Consider the following 19,283-nt stretch of genomic DNA (forward strand, 5'->3'; position numbering starts at 1 on the left):
TCCTCCAGTCCTTGACACCTGTTTGTTCTGTCAGGCAAGTTGCATTTGATCACAGAGTATTATTAAGAAATCTTTGTCCTACCCATTAGGACCTGCTAATGTCATAAATCTTCTTGTCTGTCACGGTGCAGTTTTAGTTTCTCTTACTAACCCCTATTTAGATTGGGGATGCAAAACGTGTCAGAACAGATCTCCACTATGCCTCTACACTGCAAACAAAGGCACAGTAAAGACACTCCTGCTCATGCCACATTACTAACTGTGCATATCTAAGGAGTGATTAGAACAGTCTCTGCAGGAGAAAGACCAACATCTGCTCATTTCTCATCATCCAAAGAACTGCCAGCTCAATGTCCATGTACAGGCTGAACCTTAAAAAAATTTTGTAAGTGAAACGTTCTCCACAACACTATCTAATTCTGTTCTGTAATCCTCCTCCCTTTAGTGGAAGTGAGATTGCAGAATGAAGTACAAGAATTCACCACCCACCTTCCTCCCTCAGAGTGGTGCAGAGCAAATATAAGCATTTCTTGTTATGCATCTGTTTAAGAGTATGTGGACACATTCCTTGTTTTCCATGTACACCATACCCTTCTGGAATGGGGCGCACTCCCCAATTATTATTACAATAGCAAAAGGACTTGGAGTTACTGCCAGAAAAGTCTGCCACTCTGCTGATTAGGGCTCTGTCCTGGCGGTGGGCTGATGTGAGTTTGAATTCCTTTCAGAAGATTCAAAGAGAAGGGAACAGAAAGGAGAATTTCCACTTCCTTGGTGTGTTCTCGAAAGAGAAGCTAAGGCAAAAATATCATCATCTGCAGAAGTAGCTTTCTGAGAGAAAGGACTGACCTCCACTCAGCCTTTGAAGTACAGACGGTAGCACTCTGGGGTCCAGAAAATGATTCAGGGATGTGAATCCTGCATGTACAGAAGCACAACTCGACAGCCCCAGAGGAAGGCTTTAACTCCCTGGAAAGTGGCAGGATTTATAATACACGGAAACCTTAGTGCTGACTCCTGGCTATCTTTGCTAGTTTCTTGGTCTGCGTGCTGTCATCTCTGACTCCGATTTTGGGAATGCATCCAAGAATGATTTATGCACTACTCTGTCAATTGTGTAAGGAGGAAGAGCAACTAAACTCCACAGGTCTTGGAGCTAGGGACAAGGAGCCTAAACACTTTTACAGACCTAGCTTTATAAGCCTCCTTAAAGCTTCCTCTAGTGTCAAAGCAATTGCAAAGAGCTCTGGAGATGAAGCCGAGACAGCCACTGCAATAACATTTTTAGTGACTTTAACTCCTATTTAACATGTATCCAATTTAGCTTTTGACATTTACAGAAAGGGTTGTCTTAAGTTCTCTTTAACTGTATTGACTGCAGTCAAAGTTTAGAAATGTGTGTGCTGGAAGCACTCATGCATTCATTCAGCCAGGGAATACTAATACAATGTCCAAGTAGCTTGTCTGATCTGGACTAAAAAAGAGACATTTGGCAAAAATTGTTCATAATGAACTTACAATATCTCCAAGTGTATCGTCAATATCATAACAGTATGATTATTATCATAACATTTTCAATAGTCGTCAGAGTTTGATTAATTCTGTATTTTCTAACAAAAAGAAAAAATATATTTTTATTAAATAAGTTCTCCACAGAGTGATGGAACACTGATCAAACAAATTGAAAATCTTTACTTGCAGAAGGAGCTCATGGTCACAATTCTGTTTGATTAGATCTAGGAAAGAACAGGGAAAGGAGATTCCTGTTAAGAATGGAGTGTGTCTAAAAATCCACAAGAATTTAGCACTGAAAGGGACTGCCTGAGACAACCAAACAGTTGATACACAGGTTAAAAAAATCCACACATGGGAAGTCTCTTCATATGCTGTAGGCTGTAAAACACTTTCCAGAATCAAAACTTAAATCTGTAATAAAATATTAAAGGCTACAGCTGTAATGTTCCAAAGGAAGAGAGTTTAAAAAGGAGAGAATTTGAAAGCATCACCAATGTCTTAGGGTCCTGCAACAGCTGTAAAATTAAAATCCTGGAAATTCTAGGAAGCTTACCATATGTAAAACCTACCACATGTGAAGTTCTACACTTCATTGGCTGATTCCTGTTAACAAGATCATACAGACCATCCTTTATGATGATCTGTTTCTTCTTGTTATTGGAATTTCTTTATTCCCTGTGTCATCTACAACTTTCACAAGTTTATAGGTTGTTCTCCCCAAAGTGATGAATTAATACACTGAAAACAATTGGTCCCAGGGCTATTCCTTTAAAAAAAAAAGTGACTGTCAACTTCTCTATCCTGAGAAGTATCCTTATAATACTATTTGCTGCAGTCTTCCCCCTGGCTGTGCTCCTGAACTGCCTTAGAACTCCCTGCACCCTCTCTGTTCCACCCAGCTTCTGCAGGGCACTGTACCAACCAACTTAGATTTCAGCTAAGCATTAAAATCCACTCTAGTAGTTCTAAGAAATCAATTATCTTACCGTCTCTGACATGATCTTCCTTTGATAAAACTATGTTGTGATTTATCTTTCCTGCCCTCTGCCTCCCTGTTTATTCTTTCCCTCAAGACTTTGCTATTCCTGCATCCCATGCAGACACAGCAGTATGTGTAGCAGTCTCTGGGCTTTGCTTTGGGATCCTCGAGGACAGGGTCGAGGATCATCAGGGAACTCCTGGGAACCCTCTGAGAAACTTGAGGGTGCCTGCTGCCATCAGGCAAGGATGAGATAAGGGGAGCCATGAGGGTGTGGGCCTGAGGAAGCTCTAGCAACTTCTAATGAGCATGATCAAATGCCCTTGACCCAAGGTATTTGGAGCCTTTGTTGCAGCTGCCTTCTAACTACAGAGGGTCAAGAACCCTTTCAGCTGGTGCTCAGGAGAGATCTGTATAAGAGCCAGGCCCAGAGAACCGCTCCCAGAGGCAGCCAACAACACAGCAGCTCGTGCGGAAGGGTACAAAGAAGAAAAAAGTGGAGGTGGAAGAGAGAGAGCCACAACTACGTGCAAACCAGCATAAAGTGTCTCAGGTATGGTAGTGACACACCACAGAGTAGTTTCACAGCAGGTTTTGGAGCAGCTGACCCTGCAAAGATAGAGGTTTAAACCCACAGGGTGCTTTGGATGGTAGATGCAGCCCTCCGAGTTCCAGCTTGCACACAGTACCTGGAGCTTGTCTGTGACGCCAGGAGAGATGGACCTCTGTCCTGTAGGAAGTGTGCTGTCCTTGAAGGGCTGTGTCACCAAGTAGAAGAGTTAAAGGAGAAAGTCATCAGGCTGCACAAGATCAGAGAAGACGAAAGAGAGAGAGAGACATGGTCTTCCCGGCAACACTACAGTTTAAATAGCCCTGGACCCCAAGCTGCAGTGGAGATGCAGGCAGTGTCCGTCCCAAGTTGGTGACCTCTGGCACCAAGAGGAAGGCTCCTGCTCCACCTAAGGCTTACAACCATGAAAGAGATTCACCACCTTCAAAATTGAAGAGCAGCCAGATGTGCTTTCAAGCAAAATATCTAGGTCAACTGACCCTAAACCATGCAAGACCACCAGGAAGAAGTGGCAAGAAATAGTAATGGTTGGCTCCTTGCTGCAGAGAACAGAGGCACCATCTGTGGACCTGACCTATCATCTAGAGAGGTTTGCTGCTTGCTGGGGACCTGGATCCAGGATGTTGTGGAGAGATTGCCAAAGCTTATCTGACCCTCTGACTATTACCCCCTACTGTTCTTTGATGTGGGCACCAATGATGCTGCTTGGAGAGTATCAAAAGTGAATTCAGAGCTCTGGGGGCAATAGTCAGGGGCATGGGGGCCCAGGTGGTGGTCTCCTTCCTCCTGCCAGTGATGGGAAAGGCTGTGAGGAGAAGGCGGCTGATAATGCATGTCCACAACTGGTTGTGGAGCTGGTCTTGGCAACAGGGTTTTGGTTTCTACAATTATGGGACCCTGTTTGTGGATCAACATTGGCTTGGGAGAGATGGGATCCTTCTCACTCAGTGGGGCAAAGGTATCTTTGCCAGTAGAATGGCTGATCTGGTAGAGGTACCTGAAACTAGGAATGACAGGGGAGAAAGCATTACCAGCAGCCCTGTGAGGGAGTGATGGACAGAGAGGGTTGATGAGTAAAGGGCCTGGAGTGATGTCACCAAAAGGAATCACAAAATCAACAAAACAAGGCTTAAACAGGGTCACCTCCAGCATCTGCATGTAAGCAAGGAGGTGCCTACAAGGCACCATCATGGAGAAATCTCCCAAATCCTTTTTGGGAAAGCAGTATGCTGGGGTGCCTCTCTGAAGCGCCCACACACTAATGCATGCAGCATGGAGAATAAACATGGTGACTTAGATGTCTTTGTGCAGCTGCGGGGCTATGACTTTGTTGGGCTCACAGATGAGGTGGGATGAATCACGTAACTGCAGTACTGCAATGGAGGGTTACAGGCTCTGTAGGAAGGAGGCTGGGAGATGAGGAAGTGGAGTTGCCCTTTATGAGGGAGAACAGCTGGAGTATAAGGAGGTCTTCCTAGGGATGGATGAAGAGCCAACTGAAAGCTTATGGGTAACAATTACTGAGCACACCAATATGGGTGATACTGTAGTGCGTCATTAATCTTTGAACAATCATGGTGACTGGGAGAAGTGCCTGAAGACCAGAGGAAAGGAAATGTCAGGGAACTACAGGCCAGTCAGCCTCACATCAATCCCTGGGAAGGTGATGGAGCATATAGTCTACCTAGACTTCAGCAAGTCTTTTGACATTGTCGCATAAGATTCTCATACAGAAGCATTACAACATTACAGAAACATTACAACAGAAACATTACAAACGTTACTGATGTCCTACATATAGTTACCTCAAACAGATATTGGTTATCTTCAGATACAGCTGACTCGGATTTCAAGTCATACATTGTGCTTTAGAGTAATAGTTTAGGTTTCAGAATGCTCCTATAATCCATAGGTATGTATGTCTAAACTGCCTTGGAAAATAATGGTTTTCTGGGACTTGGAATTAGACTTGTGATGTCAGTTTGAAGGTTTTTTTGGTGCAAGACCTAAGGCACAATATTTGGAAAGAGGAAATATCTGGTTGATGTGTCCTGCATTTCTAAAAGTTTTGATACAGGTCAGTAGCTCAAACAATTCTACTGATCTGTAACAAGGCTGACTTTTTTCAGCCATAATTTGGAACCATTTTCCAAGCTATGAAAGTGTTTAGAAAGTAATTTTCATGTACACCATTAGACTAGTGCCAGTCACTAGGAGCAAGCAATCTCAGAATATGCCAGTGGCAAATAAAAATTCTTAAGAAAAGGGGTGGTAATGAGGAATGTCATTAAATTTACCAGGTCACATCTCTCAAAGACGCTTCTCACTCAGATAAAAGACATTCTGTTTAACAATGTAGGACATTGCTTACCTACAAATGACCCCCTACTCTGTAGCTGAATGTGCACATACCATTTCCTATAAAGAGGGACAAACCTAGGCTAAGGTTCTATCTTTCTGCTTTCTCCCCACTTCCCATATCATAATCCTATGACCTTCCCATAGTCTCATGGCCTGTAAATATTTACCAGGATCCAGAAGAACCATGCTAAATCTAGTACATCAGTAGTGTTCAAAACCTCTAGAGGTCCCACTGTAACTGACAACTTCTCCCTGTTTCATTTCCATGATATTGTCATCATTTTTACAAAGAACAAAGGAAATTCACCATGGAAACACTCTTTCCTAGCAAGCAGAATTACCTAGATCCGCTACGTGCCCCACTCCCTCTTAGAGGTGAACAAACTTCATAAACCAAAAAATAAAAATATTTCACACTGGCTTTCACACTCCCACTGTACAAAATCTTCACTCTGCACTTTGAGTGATGTCCAATAAGTCTCCATGAAAGTTAAGTTCCCGCTTTTCCAAAGGACACGAGAACTGCAGCAAAAGTGACAACCACAGAGCCTGAGTCACCCTGCAAATGGAAGATTAACTTTGGACGGATGAGCTGATTCCCAGCGCAGTGGAATGAATGCTACGACCAGGTGCAACAGAGAAGGCAGAAACTTGTGGGGGGGCGGGGAGAGGACTGCCCCTTTCATCAGCAGCCTGCAGTTAAAGGGAGTAAATAAAACATGAAACTGCACTGGAAGCCAAACTGTATGCAGATCCATCTGCCCGCTCCAGACAAATGAACAAAGACTGGCCAGATGTTAACAGCTTACGTTTTTATTTCTCTGGGAGACTGACTGCCTGAGCCATATGCTACAGAGTGGTCCACATCACCGGTTCACTCAAGATTCCCAGTGTAACACTGTAGCACAGATAATCAGAGGAAGAATGGCCTTGTATGAATGACAGGGCAAGATACATGTTTTGGGGATGACTGAAAATATGTGAAAAAATCTTAGAAGAGTAGTGTTAATCCTCGTCTTGGACCCTTTCTTCCTTTTTTATAGATTAAATTAATAACAGGAAAAGAAGGCAGAATTGTGACTATATGACACTACATATGTTCTCCTTCATTTCTAGATTTGAAGTCCAAGAGGGATGACTGTGATGTCTTTTCTTAAATCCTTTTCTCAGGGAAAAGGTATCTCTCGCCCTGCAAAGGTTCCACTCTCCTCACAGGGCACAAGAGGTTCTGCAATCTGCTGAAACTCAATCCTGAATCATCACAAAACCATCTAAAAACAAGAATGAAGACAGAGAAAAGATGGTATAAATTTGGGTTGGACATAACCAGAATAATACAGAAATAATTACAGTTCTTAGAAAAAGATTAGTTTTTTAAAAAAATCCCAGTAAATAAATGTATCCATGAACAGACAATAGCACTGAACAAAACACACAAGAACGCTTAAAAATTACTCTCATATCCTGAGCTAATTCTAGCTTTAATCATTCATAATGAAAGGGATAGGAAACAGACATATTTTTTAAATCGAACTTAAGTAATGGTCCCAGTCCTGCACATGTTAATTTCAAGCAATTTAACAGCTTGAACGCCAGTGTTTGCAGATTACCTTTCACAGGGAATGGATGCTGTTACATTTGCATACTCTTCTGGGAAGGTTCATCATTCCAAAAGACATTCCATGAATTTTCCAGGATTTTATTTTAATCTCTTAGCAATCAAGACCCTGAATTTTGATAAATTGTTTCAGAAATGGTTATTTCACTGAAGTGAGCTTATTCTCTTCTGATTTGGACAATATCACATTTTCCTACTACTCATCTACGTCATTTGCACAACTGTGCCCTTTTTTAAATTTTATCACTGCACCATCGATTTTAATTTGAAAATGCCCTGCAATTGCCTAATGAATGCAAGATAATTAGATACCCAATCAAAACTATTGTGTGGGGGGAATGCTTGCAAGTTAAAACACTGTTTAGAATCATATTTCATCCTTGTATTATCATTTTCTAAAAAACAAACACCAAACCAAAACCCAAAACAGAACTAGGACAATGCTGTGATATAAGCAATAAAATTTCAATGTGCAATGCTAATATCTGTTAGAACAAGCATTGTCTTGGAACATTTTTTCAATATAATCTAAATGGGATTTTTTTTCTTTGAGTCTGGATTAGTCTTGGTTTCAGATAAAGTGATGATTTTTGTAACAGATCCATTTGGAAACTCTTAACTATATGGAGTTTCTCAGCCACGAGGAATTAGAGGTATAGAAGGTATTGATCATTCCACTCCTTTATCTTGTGTTGCAAATACCAACCTATCACACATGCACAATATAATGTTTAAACTTGAAGGAATGGTGAGCAGTTCTCTAAAAAATTCTTAAGTTTGATTTGGTTTTGTTCAAGACACCTGAAGTTTGACAAGGACTTATTGACTTCGTGAGAACCCTGGGTCCTCTTAGGGTGACAGTGGAGTGTGAATCTTCAGTGCAAGATGACACAACCATATAATACCACTGCATAGCTCTTATTCTCTGCCAGGTGATGTTCTAACCTCTTTTCTTTTTTTTTGTTTTTGGAAGTTAAAAAAATTTAAGAAATGTATTAAGAAACAGAAGAAAAGGTGAAAAATATTGGATAAAATACTACTGCCATAAGAAAAAAAAAGTTTCTTAGCATGGATGACGTTTGCACAAAAGGCCAAAAAATCATATATGCATGCCCTTCAGCAAATTCCAGCAAGTGGCCACCTATATTTTATATGCCTAAATATCTTCCTTTCAGATTCTGAAATTTCTTACTGAAATTAATGTCTTGGTCTCTTCCATTTCAAATTACTGCAGTGATTCTTCCCCCTTAAATCACTTATAAACACCAGCAAAGTTACAGTTTCCCATCCCTGTGATATTAGCAGAAGTCTCTTTCAGAGACTGCCTTTCTGTGAAGATGTTAATGTATCAACTTGAATTATAGGAAAGCATATTTATAAGACAGAACAGGGGAATTCATTCTTTTTCGCAAGCTCAAGAAAACTTGAAGTTGTTCCTAAGATTTTGCTGTAGACATCAGGCAAGAACCAGGAATAGGGCAATATGAAGGAACATCTCAGGCACATCTGTGCCTGTACTTCTGCTTTGCAGGACAATTTAGAAACCACAAGGAGAACAGAATCTCCATATTTCTGTTTATCGAAGTAATTGGAACTATCTTTGGGAAAAGAAGATCAGGGCTTCTTGAGATCAGGAATCTAAACAAGCAAACAAAACCTCATTTCTTCATAATGTGTGAAGTTGGATTAAATACAGACTTTGTTTTGCTAGCATTTTTACATTAGCAGTTCACAGCTTTCAAGGTGTACATCCTAGCTTGGTGAAAATTTGCTTTTATTTTCTTTTAAACCAGTGAAAGAAAAATAAAAACCCCTCTTTATTTGATATGGTATATATTTCAACAAATGTTTAAAGAATATTTAAGGCCATATCAAGGCAACTCAAGCATCCTCCAAACACAAGAAGAACAGGCTATATAAATAACTGTCCAGTAACAATGAAAAAAAATGACAACGTTTGCCTCAAAAACTTCATATTAGTATTTCAAAGAAGGCCTAACAATGTATTTTATTTCCAGGCTTTATAAATATTATTGAATACTGGGCAGAGGTTACCTTTCTATTTGTCCTGATGATAGCAATCTATGTTAGGAAAAGATTGCTTCTTCCCCAAAAGCAGGTGAGCACATGGAGATGGGAGAAATTCCTGGGTGGAACCAGGAAAGGAAAGACATAGCAGACAGAGATCTTTTCTTTTTCTTTGGGGATGAAAACATGAACCAGTAAAAGGAATCTGAAAGGCTTTGTGGAGAGAATGAAATGATGCAGAAAACAAAAAAAAATGGATAGAATACATGAGGAAGACACAACATCTTGGAAAAATACGAGAGAGTAAGAAAAGGCAGTTTGAAAAAGTTCTACAGTTAAACAATGACATTTATAATGTCTCAGTTTTCAGGCTCTCATTCTCTTCTCTCCATGCTTTTTCCCATATTTTATTTTGACTGCCTTCTGTGTCTCAAATCTCTTGTATTCTGCCTCTCTTTACTACTTTTTTGCTCTCAAAGTTGAAGGTACAGGGCTCCTTCTAGGATGAAATCACTGGGTGCTATTCAAAGCTTCCAGCTTAAACATTGCTGTTATGTGGTAAATTTGATGCTTCCAAGATCATTCTTAGAGAAAAACTGATATTTTTCTTGCTGCCCTAAAACCTCTCGGCAATTGCGATGGAGAGTGGAAATCTCTGCTCTTCTGTCTTTCCTCAGAAGCCAAGCCTGAGAAGTCAGAGTGCAATCACACCTTGAAGTCTGCACAATGTATTCCTACAGGCACCAAAAACTGGTGTCTCAAGCTTGTTTTCTGGCTGCAATTTGAAAGGTCACCAGATATCTCATTTCTTTTCCCTGCCTAATCCCTCTCAGCCTCCAGTAACGCTCTCATTATATATGCTTATCCAATTAATTCTCATCAGAACTGACCACTAACTCAGATCCTAGTTTCCAGACTCCACAGTGACAAAGCAAGGCTACAAGAAATAAATGTCCAGATTAATAAGACTTTTACCTTGCTTTTTCTACAGGAATAGATATATACTATGTTGAGAAAGCTTGTTTACTAGCTGCTTTTCTTTGGAACGATTTTTTTTTTCCCAGTATTACATTTCCTGGGATGAGAATTACCTTTTATGGATGTTAAATGCTTTCAATTTAGGTAAAATGGACCCTGACAACCCGTTGATTTTTGAAGTAGATGTCACTGTACAAAATGCAGCACAACCTTAAGAAATCCTAAGAGTGTTAATCATGTCAGCTTAAGAAGTACTATTTTCTCTGCTTACAGGGGATGTTTCTCTTTAGTTTTTGTCACCAAAGTATTTCTAGGTTATTAAACTCAGTGAAGATTGTGATAGAGTCACTAGAGAAAATATTTTATCTTTTATTTTTCATGTTGTTAATCTATTTCATTAGCTTACTGCACGCTTCTCATTTCTTTGGTCTTTTTGAAATGCCACCTACACTAATAAAATTACATTAGGAGTTCTCAATATTTCCAGGAAGAAGCAGAGAAATCACATAAAGAGATGACTATTAAGAAGTAGAGAAAAACAAAGAGTCACTTGAGACGATCAGAATTTAACTTGTTTCAAAAACAATCCCAGACAAGATATTCAGTGGGAGGGAAATATATATTTTTAAAAATCTAGAAATATCATGAATATGCTACCAAATGTGAAGCCAAAATGCAGTTTCACTGAATTTCAACATGACAGGGGAGCAAAACGAAACAACTGAAGAGAGCCTGGAGGAAGGTGTCCTATCACAAAACAAGGAAGCCAGAATCTCTCTTAGTGCAATCAAGTGCCAACTTTTAGTTTGAAACATACTATGAACCAAAAAATATGTATAAATAAAATGACCAATACGCAGGAAAGAACAGTGAAACACTGAAGTAAGATAGACTATAATTACTGATTAACAAATACAGCATTACCTGAAATCCACTATGTGATTACACATTTTTCTGTTTCACTGTCATATTCTGAAGTCTTTACATCTTCTAAAATACTGGTGATTCCCAATAGTTTTGATTTATTGATAGCTAAGTATGAATTAGTTTTCATGACTCTTCACACTGTAACATGAAACACAGCAAATACAGACCACAGGAATATCACTTGGTTTGCCTAATTCAAAATACAATCCCCAAAAGGTAGTGCTAGAGAGCAGTACAATTGGAGGCACCAATTGCTACGGGATCTCCAATCAGCTGAAAGCTCACCTGGGAAGTGGAAAGAGGACAAGGTCAGGACTTCTCTGAGAACTGTGTGTGCAACAGTTACAATTCTTCAGGGATGATAAACATTAAAGCCTTGCTTTGAGCAGCAGGTTGGACCAGACAACCTCCCAAGGTCTCTTCCAACCTAAATTATGCTATGATTATATACCATAGCAAACACTTAAAGCTGAAAATCCTGAAAATATTTTGTAACCTCATTTATAAAACTTTGCCACAGAATTATTAACTTTTGAAACAGAATCTTCTCCCAGAGGATGAGAACAGGGCAGCAATCCACAAAATCTAGGACACAGAAGCACAACGGGTATGAACTTGCCCTAGTTAAGTAACAGAACTAATGAAGTTTGTACATTACCCTTATACCAAGACGACTTACACAATTTAAACAGTAATCCGATGGAAGAGACATTTCTGGTTGTACAAACAGACCTGAATAACTTACAAAGGATACTAATAGTGAGCTGTACTATTGGCAATCATACAATTCAGGTCACTTGAAAAGTCATAATCCTTGGGATCCAAGCAATGCCAATAAAAGGGAGCCTCAAGCCACGCTAGCAGTATCAGATACATAGATATTGCCTATATCAGTTCTTGTGCTTCAAGGACTGAAAACATGCTGGCATAGACTTCTCCATTCTCTCTACCTACCTTTTGTCTCTCTATGTGACCTGGAGAATAAGGAAGATGTAACATTTGTTTATAAGAAAGAGAAGTTTTTCCACCAAGTAAAAGGAAATGGGTGATAACGCAAAGTCTCTGCAGGGAGGGTTCCGAAGGGAAATGGCTGAAATAGAAGCAAGGGATCCTCTGCAATTTTGGCCTCCAGAGAAAAATTGGAGTAAGACTAATAATCTAAACAATGAGACAACTGCCTCATTACAAAGCAAGGTAAACCAAAAAATAACTTTATGACTTTCAGGGGCAGCTAACTTGTAGACAAGTTAGGTGAGCTTTAATTATCAGGATATAAGATCATAGTACAAATTGCAAAGAGACAGAAGACAGTGATCCAGCTAAAGAAAAAAGTGATCAGCCCAAAAACACAAGTTAGATGGCAGCTGAAGAGATGCAATTAGAATTCCTGTTGACTGAACTATATGAGTATGAAGTCTTCTCTATATAACATGAACAAGAAGGCAGTATCTATGCCCCCATGTGTTTAGGTGGAAGGACAACTAGAGGAAATTAAGATAGATATGCAAATTGTTCTAGATTTAAAAAAAGAAGGAGATCTGTCAAACTGATAGAGTCTCTCCGGGAGATGGAAAAATGAGAGAGAGCATTGCTCTCTCTTGCTGCTAAGAGTAAAACCACCTGAACTACTACACAGGCTTCTCTCATTAATTTATTTGTGCTTATTTTATTTTATATGAGAGTAAACAGAGATGACATTCAGCTACTTCTGGTCTAGTGGCTTGTAATGTATTTTCAACATAGAAAAGAAGAATCACACCCTAAACTCAGCAGCATTTTACAACAGAGATAAGTTTTAGATGCTATTCAATAATTTTGTCACTTTCAAAAAATGTTAGAAAGGTAATTTTGCCTGATGTTCCTTTAGAGGGAAAACTACAGATGTATAGACTTGTACCAGCACCTGGAGGTCACTAACAGGCCTTAATGGTCCCTACTCTGGGACCTCCACCCACACATTTAGTCCTGTGTCTTCAGTCTCTACCATGGACCTGCCCAGCAATCACTAGACCTGACCCTGACCTTGACCTGTGGATTGACTTCCTACCTTGGCCTTGGACCTGCCTCATCACCATGGACTTACTTGCCTGATGGTCTGCACCCTTGCTGAGCGTGGCCTTGACCTCTGGGCCTGCCCTTCTCCCTTGCAGTGGGGCTGGGCTTTGCCTGGTCATTGCATGTTCTTCCCCTCTGCTGCTGGTGGCTCCCATCCCTCACTGCTCCCGGATGGCCAATTAGTTATTTCCTCCAGTTTTTCCTGTGCTTTCACTGTCTGCACAGGGAAGGGAGAAACTCTGCACAGAGCTGAAAAAGGAAGGATGGAGCTCTAATAATTTCAAAGACTCAGAACTCAACATGCTCTACAAAAATCACTTGATCAAGGAAGTTTTAACTGCATCTTTCATTACCTGAAGGCTTTAATGAATCACACTAAATTTGAGTTTGCAGTCTGCAGTTGAGTTTGCACTGAGTTTGCAGTCTGACACAGAAAGTTGTTGCTTACCTTTCAAGAGGAATAGAAAGACTTTGAATTCAAGTGCATCACTCCAGCAAACCCTTGGAAGCTGTAGTTTTAACATTTCTTTAGTGACCCTGACAGACATGAAGTCCATCCCTTTGTCCCAAAAGAAGACCAAGAATCCCTATGTTGTGTTTGTTTAGTCTTATCTTAACAATGAAGGTTCAACAACCTACCCAGGCTATTCTACTGTTTTCCACTTTTAATCTTTCTCAAAACTTCAAAAAATCTCTAGATTACTGAACTTTATTATAGACATCTCTGATCTATTTCTTTCTTGAAGACGATACTAGACCTGATGTTCCAACTTACATTTAATGAGCACTAAGTAGTGTTGAAGTTTACTCCGTGTGTCTTAAGTGTCAATATTGCATTACATCGGGGGTGGTGAAATGAGAGCTATTTGCTTTCTTTCTACTTTTTACACTAGGTCAAGCAGTTTGACCTTCTTGACCCTTACCCAGTTTGTGGTTCATTGTAGTGCTTCCCATACCTTTCTTTGGAGATCTGCTGCCTAGATAGCCATTTTGCACTTTTTCACTTACATACTATTTATATTAAAACCTTTCTTTACTTGTCAAGATCATTCTGAAACCTAATCCTGTCCTCTGCAAAGTGCTTGCAGCTTTTCCCAAGTAGGTATCAACTACAGATTTAATAAACATTTTCTCTATCCCACTATCTAGTTTTCTCTTTCTGGAGAAAACTACTTGACAGAATCCCATCCTTCTTGTTTGACAGTGAACCACTGATAACTACTCTTTGAAATTATAATTCCAAGCCAGAGAAAGATAAAGCATATCATACTCTTTAGTGACTTTTTGCTTCAGCATTTGTTTTAAAAACAAATATTCAACTGATCTGATCTGATATCATTTAACCTTGGTGGCAGGAATATTGGTTAGAGAATTCTCTTACAGTATCTTCCTCAAGATTAAGTTTCCCTACTTTTCTTTAGGAACACCTTTAACATTTTTATAAGTCATAAAACATCACACTTATCACCTACCCCATCTTCTGGAGACCTGTTATCCTGTCATAGAGGGAAATTAGATTGCTTTACATGATTTATTCTTGTCAAATCCATTTTGGCCATTGTTTAGCATCTTTTTATCTTCTGGGTGATTCCAAACAGATTATCTGCTCAAGAGCCTTTCCAGGAATTAAATTTAGCCTGACTGGTCTGTAATTCCCTGGGTCTTTATGTGTTTTTTGGAAAGACAGACACAAAGATTTCTTCCCTTCCCCTACAATTCACTTACATTTTATCCTTTAATTCCCAAAGCTCATAAGGGAAGACTCTAAGATTTCTTAAGTACTCCATAGTGAATTAATTGTGCCAGACAATTTGAAAATATCTGACTCATCTAAGCAGACTCTAATGTGTTCTTACACCCCTTCACCAGTTTTAATTATGCTAGTCTTCAGAACACATTCAACCTTTTTTTTAATTAATGCTGAGGAAGGAAAAGAAAACCCAATCACAAAACTGGCATGCCTCTATTAGTTTTGCCTCTCTGACAATTAATGGGGCAACTCTTTCCCTTGTCTTGCTCTGATTAATTACTTATAGGATGTTTTCTTTTAACTACTCTATTGTTAAAACCATGCTTAAGGCCCTTGGCCCATACTTTATGGCAATTTCTATGATGGAAATGTTGCTCAGTGTGAAACTCAGAAGATTTGGAAGGTGTAGTGTGTGATCTTATCAGTTCTGGGGGCTTCAGCCATTTCTGTCTCAGTAAGCTCCTCCTGTATTTTCAGCCGTAAACTTAACAGATTTTGTCCCTCAGTATTCAGACCGATCAGACTGACGCTTATAATAAATCAGAGCACAAAAGGAACACAATGAAATTAGATTTATTCTCTCTTTTAAGTGAACCAATGTCAGGATACAAGCCTCCTTCAACATCATACACTTTGGCAAGTCAAAGAGTATAAAGCAACCTTTGCTACAAAAAAAAAAAAAAAAGTTTTTTTTGCACTTGGGTGCAATGATATTGGTGTAAAAAACAGTCAAGGGAAAGCATGGGTAGTTTTTACTATAGACAGTCAAATAAGCCCCAGAAGGGAATTAAGTTTATTCAGTACAGCAAATGTGACCTAGTAAGACAAAGCCAAACAAGACTGAAACAGTGGGTCTGTTTCTTTTTACTTAATTGCTATTAATGGAGGAAGTCTGATATTAGTACCTCCTTGGAAGTCTGATATTAGTAGCTCTCTTTGTGTACTGGAAATTATGCAAATCTTACCTCAGAGAACCTTTGTACATCCTGGGTTAAAGTTCCTACTCTCTTCCACTGATAATATTTGAGTAACTTCAAAATTGCTGGATTCACTGCATTATCAGATGGCACTGTCCGGAAGAAATAAGGATATTTTTTCTTATCAGCCAACTCTGGGGTTGTTGCTGCAAATGAAAGCTGAAAAAAAAAAAAACCAAAAAATGAAAGTCACCATAAGTCATCTGGCATCCAGAAGAAAAACTTTCCTCTTCCAGTGCAACAAGACACAATCCACGCATTGCAGTCGTGTAGTGAATTTTCATCATCATACAGCTTGGAAGTCCTACCAGCACCATTTACTCATCTACTTTTAAAGGGATTTTTGAAATACCTTAGTTCTATAAACCACCTGCTACAAAATTAAACGAGGGCATCTTCAAAGTCAATGGTGTAAAATCCTCTGTTTCAGATCATGCATCTTACACATTGTGCAAAGCAAGAAGCTCTAAGGAAGTAAATCTCTATGATGACTTCCCCATCAACTTCCTTCTACATTCTCTTCATAAAAGTTGAGAATTAGTTCCAAGGGGATATTCTCAAATGCTTATATATCTTTGACTTAAAGAGTGAACCTCTAGTAGCACCTCTTCCTATCTTCAGGTAATAGAAAAGGTACCAGAAACAGAAGGAATAATTATAGCAGCCAACGCTGCAGCTCAGAAGTTTACCTGGCTCCCAGTTTCCTCCACTGAAGCAGCCCCCTATGATCTGTTTTATCAAAGGGAACTCAGTGGCTAATTCTACGCATCTAAAAACACCAGAATTTGTACATGGTTTGAGAATGTTTATAATGAAAGAGGAAACCTGTTAACATGAAAAAAAGTCAGGAAACTTCACTGAATTCTTCTGCCCAAGTTAAAGGCAGCATATTTTTGTCTATTCTATTCTATTCTATTCTACTCTATTCTATAGTTTGTGAATGATTTTCAGGCACTGTTATGAAGAGAATGCCTGCATATTCACTTTCTAAAAATGCTCCTATTCCAAAGATACTTGTGGTTATTTCCTCCAGTATCTTTTAGGTTGCTAGGAAAATATTTCTCAAGCTTTTTTTTCAGCCATGCATAGCAGTTGAGGGTTTTTTAAAGTACCGATTTAATGTAAATTAGTGTGACTGACGAAAAATAGGCTCCTTAATACAGTTGTGTTAAGCCTTTCAAAATCAATAGAGAGTCAGAAAGTATAGGTGAATTCAAGCCTAGATAAGTACTTCCAACTATAGCATTAAGTTTACACTTTCTTCAATGAAGCATTCAGTACATTTGGGCTAGAAAACTTCTTTTGAAATTCAGAATAAACAATTATAATCTAAAATAACAGCTCTAACTTTTGCTTCATGTTTATAAAATCTAGATTTAGCCTGGCAGAGAAAGAACTCATTCTCTGTCTGATTTTAGACTCACAAAGAAGATATTGCTTTATTATAATATCCTAAACCTGAATACAGTTTATTTTCTTAATTAAAACCCGTGAAATCCAAACAACATGAAGTGTGCATAACTGGACAGTTTACACTCTACCATTCAAAAAGAGAAGATTCTTTCTCTTCACCAGTCATTAGCTAGAGATTTTTTAAGACCTTCTACTGCCATGTAATTCTAAGGTAAAATATTTTTAATATACCTTTCTTAGATTTTATGAAAAAAGTACACTGTGAGGTACTGTGCTATTATGGTCTTGATTTTCCTGAACCGCATTGGTTGGCTCACTTAGAACTTCATAGCATTTAGTAATTGGCAGTGAGTTTGCAAAGAGCTGATTTCAAGGGAAAAAGAATGAAGGTCTGCCAGGTAGACCTAGCCAGCTTTTCTGTCTAGCCTTGTAACGCTGAATATCATGCATCCACTGCATAATGAAAGTGGAAATAAGGACCTCTATCTCTGACTGAAAAAGAGAGAAAATCTGATTTTAGAAATCCAGGATGAAGAGGAATGCCTCTCAGCAGCCTGGCTGCTTGCAGCCTGGTGACTGCGAAGGAATTGTTTTTCAAGGTATTATGGTTTTGGATCAAATGTAATTTGATTGATCCTTAAGAAAAAGAAGTAAAGAGCAATGCTGAAGTAACAGTAGTGACAAGCAACGTCGCCAAGGTTCACCTAACTCAGGTTCACAGACTGAATGGTAAATTTTTCTGATCAAAAGTACAAAAAGCCTTAGTAATGAGGAGCATCTCTACAGCTGTGAGCTGGCTTTAGGGTGAAGATCTGTGATATAAGCAAGGCAATTCAGATCCATCCTTTGACATTTTAGTGACTTAAACAAAGTGTCTAAATTAGTATCCTAATTGCCCAAATTTCCTTGGGAAACAATGAAGCAAAACCTTACCTCTCTTCATTTATTAAAGAAAGATTAAGACGACTCACAACTTAGATTTCTCAGCCATGTAAAGTGAGATGAGATGAATCCAGGTTTATGTGTAATACTAATGACACCTGAATTACAAAAGAACATTCCTCTTCATTTTCATCTTCTTTTTGAAGAAAGGTTTTATTAAAATATGAAATGGGAAAATTTCATGCTCAAACAATTCTTGGAATGTAGGCTATGTTCAGAGGCCTTTCTTTCAAGCATCACATATACCATGGTTGGTCTCATTCTGCATCACTTTGCCATTATAATAAAACACTCATGAGAGATGGACGAATAACCTGAAATAGTTATGTCAGTCCTTTTTCTTTTTTTTTTTTCTTCTTTCTCACAAAAGTTAAGTCATTGAAAATATTTAACTTTTCACAAAGTCATCTCTATGAGATTTTGGGGACATGCAATGAATTTAACCCAACAATCACCAGCACTCAATATTCTTCTTTGAAAGGGACAAGGAAGGAAAAGGAAGAAGAAAAAACTCACTATGTTTTAAAAAGTGGTGATGAAAAGATCACATTAATAAATAAATTGACACAATGTAGACTTACTGGAAAAATGTGTGATATAGCACGGCTATATAGAAATATCAGTAAAATATTCATAACAAAAACTTTAACCTATGTGATAAAACAAATAACATCACAACACAGTCCACCCACATACGCATTAAGATGGTACAGCCCTTGTTAATTGAACATAAATCCTCTGTATTTTAGGGCTAAAGTTGTTTATTCACAGCTGATTTGAAACTTGAACCTATTGAAAGACAAAGTTTTCACAGTTTCTTCACTTCATTCTACAGGACTGAAAGCCATAGAGATCTGATTCTGCTTTTTGTTATGGGAATTTCTTTTTATAACTTTTAGTTATTTAGTCAAAAATCTGGATGAATGACAATCCTACTGCTCATATAACTTTTTGCAAACCACAAAGGTACTATTTTTCACATTACTGTATTTTCAGAGCATACATATTCATGCATTGCTAAAAAAATTTTGTTACAGGTGTTACATAGCTGCCTCTCTGTGTAGAGAAAGAATGAGAGAAAAAAAAGTTGTAAGTGGGATTATAACTCAGCAATAAATGCCTGTAGGGTGTATGATGTCATTCTTTCACAGAAAATTATTTTACATAAC

General features: G+C 38.6%; 1 protein-coding gene across 1 annotated transcript in view; it reads right to left on the minus strand.

Moving 5' to 3' along the window:
• Positions 1–19,283, minus strand: part of GABBR2 (gamma-aminobutyric acid type B receptor subunit 2) — a 487,639-nt gene that overhangs the window by 280,179 nt on the left and 188,177 nt on the right. Inside the window, exon 3 of the mRNA XM_075142314.1 lies at positions 15,748–15,918. Coding sequence (XP_074998415.1) covers positions 15,748–15,918 — 171 coding nt within the window. The remainder of the gene's footprint in view (positions 1–15,747; positions 15,919–19,283) is intronic.

The sequence above is a fragment of the Calonectris borealis genome, chromosome 2 (genome assembly GCF_964195595.1).
Source record: "Calonectris borealis chromosome 2, bCalBor7.hap1.2, whole genome shotgun sequence".
Lineage (NCBI taxonomy): Eukaryota > Metazoa > Chordata > Aves > Procellariiformes > Procellariidae > Calonectris > Calonectris borealis.